Source organism: Mixophyes fleayi, chromosome 4, assembly GCF_038048845.1.
Source record: "Mixophyes fleayi isolate aMixFle1 chromosome 4, aMixFle1.hap1, whole genome shotgun sequence".
Classification (NCBI taxonomy): Eukaryota; Metazoa; Chordata; class Amphibia; order Anura; family Limnodynastidae; genus Mixophyes; species Mixophyes fleayi.
This window is the reverse complement of record NC_134405.1, coordinates 92,668,184-92,680,562: the sequence shown is the minus strand read 5'-3', so window position 1 is coordinate 92,680,562 and position 12,379 is coordinate 92,668,184. Positions and strand designations below refer to the sequence as shown.

The 12,379-nt window shown below is 38.0% G+C and overlaps 1 protein-coding gene across 5 annotated transcripts in view; it reads left to right on the top strand.

Moving 5' to 3' along the window:
* NTRK3 (neurotrophic receptor tyrosine kinase 3) overlaps nucleotides 1-12,379 on the top strand; it is a 479,767-nt gene that overhangs the window by 384,104 nt on the left and 83,284 nt on the right. The window contains exon 14 of one of the 5 annotated variants that reach the window (XM_075207754.1): nucleotides 969-1,701. The exons of the other annotated variants lie outside the window; for them this stretch is intronic. Within the exon in view, the coding sequence (XP_075063855.1) occupies nucleotides 969-1,087 (119 nt within the window). The 3' untranslated portion in view covers nucleotides 1,088-1,701. Of the gene's footprint in view, nucleotides 1-968; nucleotides 1,702-12,379 lie in introns of those variants that run through there. 5 annotated transcript variants of the gene reach the window in all.

Below are 12,379 nucleotides of genomic sequence, written 5' to 3'. Positions count from 1 at the left end.
TTTGTTTCTAAAAAAAAAACACATAAAAGGCACATATTCAAAATCTCGCAAAATTCATGAAATAAGACTTGGAAAAATGCGAGTGTAGTATTTATGTGAATGTTGTTCATGTGTCTGAGTCAGGGTTTATTTTGTTATGCATGTTGTCTGTGTAAGGGAACCAAAGGCAAATACATTATATATTTATTTTTATAAACACACATTTTCTCCATTCCCCAATGAAAGAATAGAAAGAAAAGATCTTAGTAGCATAATTTGTACAAAATACACATGAGTCAATGGCAATCAATTTACAGTCAGGATAAACAATTTGTATGTTCCCATTGCTTTCATTATGTTTCCATGTTAACTGTCGGAGGTGACACAATGTAATATCTTTATGTAATGCAGTCTTCAAAGCCATGCCAAGATCAGATGGCATACATTGGTACATTTAATTTCTCAGAACTTTCTTATGGCTTAATTTTGAATAAAGTATATATATATATATATATATATATATATATATATATATATATATATATATATATATATATATGAAAGTTCCCTCCTATTTACCAAGCTGATCTAGCATGTATGTTATGTGGATAATAATTGTCGAATATCTTTATCATTTGCAGTTTGTTGGCTTCTTGCTAATTATTATTTGTAGTGATGTCTTTCTGTACAACAATCATGATCTTTATAAAGCAAAAATTTAAATTAAACCCTTCTTTTTTTTAAAAAAAAGTAAATACATTTTATCACGTACAACTGTTTAATGCACATTCCTATTGAAAAAAAAAAAAGAATCCAGTTTATTTTTTCCTGTCTCATTTGTCAGTACTGGATAATTTATTTGATTATCTGTTTCCCTTCAAATACAATATTTATGAAGTGACAATTATTTGCTTATTTTTCCTTAAAGTACCTTCCTATTTTTGTTTTTTCTTTCCTTTATTTTGCCTTTGTTTTTTCTTTTTTTTTAGGTTTCAGAGAATATATGTTGAACACAATAAGCCTTCCCGGACACCCCAAACCTCTTAACCAAGGCATTTATGTTCACGACGTCGGTGTTTATTTCAGCAAAGGACGCCACGTCTTTTAAGCCTCTAAAGTTCCCCGTTATGTTGTGAAGTTTAGGCTGTTCTCTCAAAAAAATGTGAAGGGAGGCACAGAACACTTTTGGATCGAGGTTTCACAAGACTGCACTAGTCCTCTGTTGTAAACTTGTAATATGACAGAAGCATATTTCTGCCAAAAGATAAACGTTGCTTTAACTCCAGTAGCTACTGCTTACCAATTTATCCAGACATGCCACAGCAACAGCAGCAGGAGCAGCAACTTATATTAAAAAAAAAAAATGGAGACAGACTCCAAAGGAGCCATCTTTATAATAAACACTAGTTGTACTTGTTTAAAAAAAACAAAAAAAAAAATCTTAGTCGTGTTTTCCTGTATGGAATCTGTGTTTCCGTTCTCTTTGTGATCCCGTGACTTCACATCACCTTATTAATGATGTCATCACCTCTTGCAGTGGCAACCTAGAGAGATCTCATAAAGCAGGGCCTTTTATGTCATTGGAAGTCATTAAACAGAGACTGGTAAGAAAAGGGCCTCCCAGGTTTCTCCAGCTATACCTATGACAAAGTGAGATATGAAATATTACTTTTTTTAACAGGAGAAATTGTAATTATTTTTCAATGAAATGTTTTACAAATCTTTTGTGCGTCAGAAGTTTTATTATTTGTATTATTATTTTCTTTTTTTTGTTAGCGGTAAGTTGTGGTGGGGGGGGTGACATAGGAGGTACACTTTATAAATTGTCTATAGGTGCACTAAGTAAATGTTACGGTCACTGTTAGGATATCTATACACACAGGCCTTTGACATCTTCAATGTTTATCCTGTAGTAAACATAGGTTACAATACAGATCATTCACCCCGTGCTGAAGGCATACACATTATTATTTAAGAATAGGCGGGACAGAGAATTGTCAGGACAATGCATCCCTATTTTTTCTATTTTACACCTTTTTCATAGATCAGTGTATATGGACTCTACACTGAGCATACGGATCACTGATCCTACTTCAGATTAAGAAATTGGTGCAAAATACATAGAGCAACCAATCAAATGTCTGCTTTGTTTTTTCTAAACCGCTCTAAAAAATGTGAGCTATGATCTGATTTGTTGCTACAGATAACAGTACATTTATGTATGAAATACTATACTGTTAAAGTCCCACTTTGTTCTCACTTCATTCATATTATATACATAGAGATGATAATTAGACCACCTAAAAGGAATACTGACACCACACTCCATTTTTACCCATGCAGTGCAGTGTTCTTTAACATCCATGTATTCTGACTCATTTATCAGCATAGGGATTTGTGATCCCTATGTTGATCTTTGTGCTTTGTTCCCCAAAAGTAAAAAAGGGAAGCTCAGATGTAAAATGTATTTGTTTCAGCCACAACAGTATCATTTATGATTTTAGATGCTATAATACAAATGCCTGCCAACCTGAGGCATATCACAGAGTGCTAGTGCTATTATCCTACGTTCCTCACACATTGTTCAATAGCTGTAACAAGGACTCAAGTAACTCATGCTAAAGGTGTTGCAATTTACCAATTATATAAATGAAATAGATGGGAACATAGGAGTAGTTTGTTAGCACACACTGTCTAAACATAATATAATATATATTTATAGATCTTAGGAAACCATGCAGAGTGCAAAGATTATAACCTATGTCTCTTTTAACCATTGTGCCTGAAAATGTGTCTGTATGCACTACTTTTAGGAAGATTATTGCACATTTGACCACTGTTGGCTTCTGTGCTATAAGCTCAGAACATCAGTATTCATTAAACAAGAAATAATGGGCAAGTGGGATTTTTAGCGATATTGCAAACAACTTATAATATATATATATATATATATATGTCATGTTTGTAAAATATGGCATAGGTAAAGTTGGTGATATTCAAAGAATATTATTAAAATGTGCCCTCTGCTATTTCATATTGCTAATAAACTTATTATGCAACAGATGCAGAAATAAGTATCAATGCATATACATCATACACACGATATATAATGAAAAACAAAATTCACAAAAGAACCATGTCTCTTTCTATCAGCAATTTGTTATTTATAAAGGAATGCCCTTAGACAGGCAGATATTTACAATGAACAATGGAGTAGTATATAGCAGTAGAAATATACGTCTTATATTTATATTTAGATATGTTTATTGCGCATAAAACATTTTGAAACATTTTAGTAATCGCCAAAACTATTTCACCATATTGATGAACTGCAGGGAAATGTCATATCGTAAAATTGAATTGATTGCCATCTTATCGGACCGACTAACTGCCATGGAAGTTAAACTAAAGGCTGATATTTTAATTAAAATGATTACCTCATATTCAGCCTATTAAACGAAAATGTACTTCTATTACTTTGAATATTGTGCCATAATATAGAAACTGGTTACACAAAGATTGCGTATATAAAATATATTCAGCATAAACAGTTTCTTAATAAACACTTTATTTTCTAAGATGTGCATCTGTGTTATTGAACGGTTCAGTCATGTTAATTGGTATGCTCTGCAATGGGCAGCATGCTACCGCAAGAAACAGAGGGACAGAGTATTCCAAATAATTATTGATCGCATTCCGTACCACCTGTGGAATGTAAATGGCAGCATTCAGTGTTGCTAAGCAGATGCTACAGTGCCCCTGCACACTCTCTGGAGCTTGTTAATTCAATCAACTCAATGCCCCTGTGGGTACACCTGGTATTAATAAACTTTCATGATGCTCTTATAATTAGAGGGTGGGGATAGCGTCTGATCTAGGTAGATACACATGGCATCAAATGAAACACACCAAATTACATAGCTTTTCATGGCAAATAAAAAGAAAAACAGCATTAGAATCAAACACTATTATTATGACTTATATAAAACATATGAACGTTTTTAACAAAGCTAAAAGGCAACAAACATCGCATTGAAGAATTGTAACATAAAAGGGAGGTTCATTTTCCATGTTATATTCTTTTCCCCTATAATGAACCACTTATTCTGTTGGCTATTATATATCCTTCATGATCAACCATAATCAATATACTGTGAAAGTCAGAAACACTTGACAATGAATGTATTATTTACTATTGCATGTGTTTCATCAGTATTTTGGGCATTGCAATCAGAATGGCTGCATGTGTCATGTATATGAAGTGTTTTACTAACTATGTAAAGATGTTTGCAGGCTGGGTACACATGTATGATTCTGCAATAAGTTGAGATTGTGCTGCAGACATCCACTAGCTCAGGGGCGGAACTAGCCAGCTGTGGACCCGAGTGCAGGGAGGCGCAGAGGAGGAAACCTGGGCCCCTGACTCTCTGCATCTGCCATGCAGCAGGCCCCATTATTTCAACGGGTCCAGGTGCACTGCACTTGATGCACCAATAGTAGTTCCACCACTGCACTCATAGGCAAACCGAGGGGGGTCCTAGTGCCTGGAAACCCCCTCCAAGCCTGGGGCACTGTATAATTGAGGTGGCTGGACCCTGCCCCGCTTCACACGGCTCTGCAGTGCATGCAGCATTGCCCATGTATATTATAAGGATAGGAAGAGTTGGAGAGCAGCCAAGCACTGTCTAATATTATAGCTATGCCCCCATACATGCTGGCCACGCCCACTGGCGGCGTGGTGTGGAAACCCCTTCTACGAATCCTACGTTTGCCCCTGGCACTGGCAACTTATCGTGTGGAATAAGGATACATGATCCCTGTGAAGAAGTACTGTATACATGGCATTGCTATTGAATGTAACATGGACATGTTTTATGCCACATTCAATATGAACACCTTGGGACCCATTTAGAGTTAGGAGTATATCAGTTAGAAGGTGTGGAATTATATGCCTTGACAAAACCATGTGGCGCTGCAGGCGGGGGAGGGGGGGGGGGGTGTGTGTTAAAATGTGTGGACAAATGTAGAGTTGGGAAGGTGGCACCTCCAGGCTCAACTCTAATCTGCAGGGTTAAAAAAAAAAATCCTCATGTATGTGTGCTACATGTGAGGCAGGTAGTCTTTTCCCTGCATGTAAAAATGTGCACCTGGGCAAACCTTGTATTACAACAAGGTTTGCCCAGGTGCAACTTTATCTGGATTTATTCCTAACTCTAAGCTGCCTATTTACTATGCCCCAGAGATAACCTATATTTTCTGTCACTGCTTATGTAATGGATAGAAAATCTTGTTTCACCCCAATTTAAGATAATGTTTGTCAGGGCAGCTGAGTAATACTCAGCTCACCAGCAATACCAGCCTGAGCGCTAAGGGGACTGTTACCGCTTCACCAGCCAGTCTTCAGTGCCGGTTCACACATGCGCAGTGGACGCCTGGTCATGGGCTTCCAGTTCCACTTTACATAAAAAGAAAAAAAGGACAAATACGTTAAAAATAGAGAAATTAAAAAAGGAAACACTGCTTTACAGTACTGATACCCCAGCGATAGCAATAGGAGGACAGCAGCTGTACTTGTACCACCATTGTCCATTGTAAATAGCCATGGGGGCCCTGCATGAGGAAACTTTCGCCACACAGACTCGGTAACAGCTATCACTGGCAGGGAGGGCTTGATAAATAGGGAGAAGCGCTATCTTTGGTAAAGATAAACACCCGTTTTCACTGGAGAAATGTTTTTTTGCCTACAATTTAATAGGCCCCTAAATGTCTGTAATTATCAATTATCCCTATTCCACCTTGTATATTTGAGTTTTGCAAGCAACTTGATGCAACTGAGGCTGACCGTGTTATGGATACATACAAAGTGTCCTGGATACACAGTAGTCAGCTATTTAAACAGTGAACCTGCACATATTCTGAACTTTTTCAAATTAAATGCTTACGGTTATATGCATAGGTATTGGTTCAAGGGTAATACAGTGGTTTAAATCAGCAGGATAGAGCTACAATTCTATATAGTGCAATGTTAAGGAGTTGAATTGACATTGGGCTGGTATGTACAGAATGAGGGAAGGCACACTGAAAACATTGAAGCCATTCACAATTTTTTTGTTTAAAAAACACATTGTTCAATAAATAATATCTGTACATTTTTGTAAAATTATGGCTTCTGATGTCGTCACTTACAATTGTCAAGGTCATTGTTGAGATCAATCAGTGTTTATTAGGGAAATCTGTGTATTATAAAGAATATTGCATTCTGAACCATACATTTCTCTATTAGAATTCACCTGACCACATCTCCAAATCCAAACCATACACAATAGGCTTGCAGATTCATCATCATCATCATCATCATCATCACCATCACCATGATCACCAAATTATTTATATAGTGCCACTAATTCCGCAGCGCTGTGCAGAGAACTCATTCACATCAGTCCTTGCCCCATTGTGGCTTACAGTCTAAATTCCTTAACACACACACAGACACACAGACTAGGGTCAATTTGATAGCAGCCAATTAATCTACCAGTGTGTTTTTGGAGTGTGGGGGAAACCGGAGCACCCGGAGGAAACCCACACAAACACAGGGAGAACATACAAACTACTCACAGATAAGGTGGTATATTTACTAAACTGCGGCTTTGAAAAAGTGGAGATGTTGCCTATAGCAACCAATCAGATTCTAGCTGTCATTTTGTAGAATGTGCTAAATAAATGATAGCTTTAATCTGATTGGTTGCTATAGGCATCATCTCCATTTTTTCAAACCAGCAGTTTAGTAAATATACCTCCTTATGTTGCTTGTGCCTCTGATATGTGTGCCGCCAGAGTTAGGCTCTTACGTACCATCACAATGGATGTGCTATACATGTTATGATAGAAGGTGCAGATAGAGACATAGGGCGGCCAGCTCACAGGCTGCAGCACAGATGAATCATGCAGGGAACAGAAGAGCCAGTTTACACAGAAAACATCCATGGAAATAAAATGATGGGACTGAAATACTGCTCAGTAACATACAGCATCATGTACTGATGATACTATGGTGAAAGTAACATCCACTTCCAGATAAAATCAGTCATTTTATTACAAATAAACTTGAACCTATTCACCACGGAACTCGGTTCCGCCCCAATGTTTCTACTGTTATGTTAAATTATCAGTAAAGTTGAATGAAACAATTGAGTTTGGTCTGAAAATTCATGAAATTTGGTCAGTTTTAGGGTATTGAATCTTTAGCTGAATCTGATTGGTTGCTATACTAATGATTGATTTCAAGATGCTTTGTAGTCATTTATTTCATTCAGTCCAAGTTACTGCAAAACAAAGGGGAGTACAGCAGTATGAGTCCCAACCAACGCTGGGCCTAAGCAGATTTATTAGAGGATATGACCTCCGCAGTATATTAAGGGATGTGGCGAGCTTCCTTTGGAAGTGAGCACATTCGCTTTCACTTCTAAGACCTGGAGGGAGCCACAGATGCCACCAATTGTTCCAGTCCCAGCACATCTTCCCAGCAGACTTTCCTGGACAGAGAACTACGTCAAGGCAGAGAGGTGTTCGGCTCCCTGCAGCCTCGCTGACCTATCTAATGACATCACAACCATGTCATTGGAGAGAAGCCGAAAGGAGCAGAAGAAGCAGAGAGGTAAGTAAACTACCGCAGGGGTTAGTTAGAATTGGGGACAAAAGGCAGCTACAGAGAACGGGATTGATGGCCGGAAAAAATGGGGACTTTGCAAGGTGCCAAATGTTGAGTAGAGGACAATTTAAAAATGGAGATGGGATGAGATAAGGAAGAAGTGGGTCCCTGCATGTTACATTTGCCCTGGGACCCACTATTTCTGGTGGCAGCCCTGCCTACCTGCCGATGGTGCTTGTCTATGCACCCACGCCACATCGACAATCAGTATCTGCAGTGGCTTACATTCAAACTCTGTGCCCTGGAGCATCAAGGCTCTGCTGGCATGTAACCCCACAGTTCTGCGATTGAGAGGGTTAGGGAAAGATATTGTTTAGATAAAAGTTTTAGCAGAATTTTTGTTTTTGAATGCTCAAACATACAGCAAATATGTATTGTTTATCTCCATCAGAAAATAAAACGATAAAAAGACCTTTGCCTAATATCAATGTATTCAGGAGTGGTTGGGGAGAGTACATAGTACCTGGCTTCTCCGTCGGGGTTCAGTCGTGGCGGATTATTGTGTCGGCAAATGGGGTGTCCACCCAATCCAACCATACACAACCCTACCTTAGTCACATTTTATATATAGAGAAAAGAGAGAGAGAGAGGAAAGACTGTAAACCCTTTTACTATGTAAGCAAACTAAGAATACGCAAGAAAGATACCTAGAAATAAAAAGTATAAATAAAATACACCTTTCATAGCGTTAAAGGAAAATTATGAAATACTTATTTGCCTATCTTCTTAATTACTGATTCCCGACTTGCAGTATCAGTAAAGAGCGACATGATTGGGTAGGGTCTGAAAAGTCACATTTCTGTCTGTTTCTGGGGTATCAGATCACTGATCGCTCACAGAGGATTGCTTGATACATGAAGTTTATTAAAATTGTACTTTAAAATGTGTTTTTTTTTTAAATTACAAATTCAATAAAATAATGATATGCCATGGGCATAACTAAAGTGCCAGAGGACATAGTGTGCTTTGAAGAACAAACCTAAAATGACTTTGAAATGAATGTGTCCAATAAGATACATGCCAATTAATACTGTACCTTTTGGGATCTGATTGGGATGAAGCAGTCATTCTGGTAGGTATAATTTTATAGTGACATCTCTAGTGATTCCCCTACCAGGGGCAGAAATAATTCAGCAAGTCAAAATTCTGGAGATTCACTTATCTCAAAATAATCAGTAACTCTAGTTTGAGCTTGTGACTCAAATAAAAATGCGAGTGAGATTACCGACATAAAGCATTTGCACAAAACAACAAATTATGTGGCGGTAGTTGTTAGCTAGCTGCAGGAACTGGTTGCAGCTTGGTAGGGTATTACAAGTGGGACGCAACTGAGGTTGCATGCCATTCGTAATACCCAAGCTGCGGCACACTCCCACTCCTGCTCTTTCAATGTGTTTCTAAGACTGTAAGTCTTAGACGCACATTGCGCCCGACTCTAAATGAAGCCCTAGATCAGCAAATGTGAGCATTTTATTGTACTGATGAACTGCAAATTGTTCTGTCCCTATCCACATGAAAACAAGGTACACATAGAGAAACAGAGAGGTAAGGAAAAAAAATAAAAAGGGGCTCACACCCTAGGTAAAACATACCTTATTTAAAGTGTGTTTCTGGAAGGGACAGTTGTTAAAGGTAAATGTAAAAGGATATCATCAGTTACTGAAGCACAATTGAGAAAGTAAAATGTAAAACTATTTGCAAAGGGTCAAAGTAAAGTTAGAAAGGGTTTTTGTATTTTCCCTTTATTGCCCCCGGCTTCTTTTCTGTGCTGCTATCTATATTTATGTGCTTCTAGCAGCCACTGGCTGCAAGCCCTCCCTGGTATCATACCAAGCTCACAATATTTCTTATAAATACAAACAATATTTAAAGAATAGCTCCATTCAGAGCCCATTATGCGGAAGAATCTCAGCCAAGCAGAGCTGCATTCAATGCATTTATGTGAGTAGCAGCCTGGAGAAGTTTCAGTGCTAACGGGGCAGGGGAAGGTTGTAGGTGCTGATTAAAGAAGCTCTAAGAGCTGGGGGTAAATTACTAAATACAAAAGCACAGTTCTCTCTTATTGTTAATTGTCTTAATTTAAATTAAATAGATTATGTGTGAAACATAATTTTTAAAATCAATTTAAAGGAGAAAATATTTTTTCCCCTTGTGGCCCCCTACATGCAACCAGCAGAACAACGGAAGTACAGTACCATGCTTGGGATGTGTAGTTTGTGATATGTAACCCCTAGGTGTCTTATAGTGCTTCACAGATAACAGTAAAAAGAAGTTTGAAAGTAAATTGCGAGTGTTGCATTAGTGTCGATTAACCTGATATATCAGCTGCCAGGATATGTCCAGACTAGGAACTGATGTGTCCTAACATTACTACTAACTGAGAAAAATTGATGGACAGTGGTTTCATGCTTGCACGAAATGCCTGTTCTGGTTTTTTTCGACACTGAAAACTACACAGTTGATATACCAGTATATACGACAGACAGAAAGGCAGACAGAACCTGTGATATTTACATTGCGTGACCAAATTGGCTATTTGGGCAGAGTAACAGTATCCACCCATGTTTGGACATTTTATGGTCTCATAATCTGGTTCCAAAGCCCAAGCCTCTCACCCATTTTGTCATCATGTACTGTACTTGACCACCCACAGCCACTGGAATAATGGAACTGGTGGAATTCCAATGTAAAGAATGCTTAGACAATTTAAAAATGGAAAACATCATTATAGCAACATTAAAACAAAAGTAGAAGAAATCTAATCTGTAGCCACAGTAAAATGATTTGAATCTTCCATATAGAACAATTAGACTGTATAACATGTATTGGTTACTCTCACTCTGTTTAGGTGCATTGTCCCTGTTTACATGGATTAACAAATGAGTATGACCTATCGTTTGTAATGTGCACAATTTATCTATAGCTCAGTTTCTCATTGTAACTAGATTGGAGTCCATGATAAGATGAAGGGATGATGGAGAGAAAAATCACACAGGGGTAGTTTTATCAAACCTTGAAAAAAAAGAAAACTGGAGGAGTTGCCCATAGCAACCAATTAGAATCAGCTATCATTCCTTTACTACATTCTAGAAAATGATAGCTAGAATCTGATTGCTATGGGTAGCACTTCCACATTTCCTTTTTAGAAGATTTGATAAGTTTACCCCCACAGTCTTGTAGTCACTCCCAGTCTTCCATGTAAACATGAAGGGACATGTCATTAAGGAGAGCAAAGCAAAAAAAAGGAGTAAGTTTGCTCCTAGACAAACCATGTTACAATGCAATGTTTTTTCATGTAGCACACAAATACTTGATAGATTTATTTTTACACTGAAATATAAAGTTGATCTAGGACATGTCCTACCCCAACTATAAATCTGTCCTCACATTTTAAATTTACCTCCCCCTCCAATGCAACATGGTTTTGCCCAGGTGCAAAGTTACTGCTTTTGTATGCTTTACTCTCCTTAATGACTCAGGCCTGATATTTCATGTTTGGAGAGCTATTGTTACTATATAGGCAAACTAGGCACATGCCCAGGGCAGCACAGTTCAGGGATGATTTTATGCTGAATTTGTTTACAGTTTTCTACTGTATTCTTGTTTAAGTTCTAGGTCTTAATGCTTTTCCTATTATGAATATGGGGCATGAGCATGTTGTCTACAGAATCATCAATATAGGGTGCATTCCTGACCAGTGCAAGTCCTAGAGGACCCCTAGGTATGGACACTTGGCTTGTTAAACGATTCGTACCAAAACACAGCTAACTTATATCAGTAACATCACCTTCAAATCTGCAGCTTTGCCTCTATACAAGCTGTAGATAGAAGAGCATATTATAATTTTGGCAAATGTGATTATACATACCAACAGCAGGCAACCGCCTTAACTTCATTAAGGTTCTTCTGAATCAGCAGAAGCTGTAACCCAGTCCAAGACAAATGTATAGTAACGTCCATCAGATCCTACAGATAATTGCAGAGAACTGGAATGTTTTATTGCTAATCCCACACAGCACCTACCTGCACTGTAATACACAGTCATAACAGCAAATCCGGAAAATGCACAGTGCCTGGAGGCCAATTTAGTTGAAAACAGTCGTTATCTAATCTAAATTTTGCAGAAAACTGTATTTGGGGGTTCAGCTCGGCCTACAGTAAGTCACATTGGTAGCAAATTGGGTAATTATTCCAGTTGTCCTGAGCTTACAGTATTTCTCTGCATCCAGAACAAGTCTGCAGAAACCAAACACAATTTCCTCCAACCACCTCTCAGAGGCCCTGACTTATTATGCTTTGCAGCTGCTCCTCATTTTTTTCCGGTTCCATTTAAGTGGAACTGAATCCTTCAGAAATGGAAAATAGCTTTACCGTAATTTAAATAGAAGACAAGGTGATTGCCAGCTTATGCTGCACCTATACAGCGGATTGCTGGACATGCTTGCAAGGAACAGGTCATTAATAGAAAAACATGCATGCAGTATTTGAACAGTTGTGCTATAGCATAATAATGAAACCTAGGCTTAGAAGCGAAACTCCCCCCCATGATGCTCTGGGTGAAGCTAACTTTTTCTGTTCAGTGGACCATGTGATTCCTTTTTAACGTCTTGGTTTAGTATTTGAGGTGATCAAAGGCAGGTCTGTCAAGCAGACACTAAGGAACATTTCTTGGCTGATGTTCTGAAAACCCAG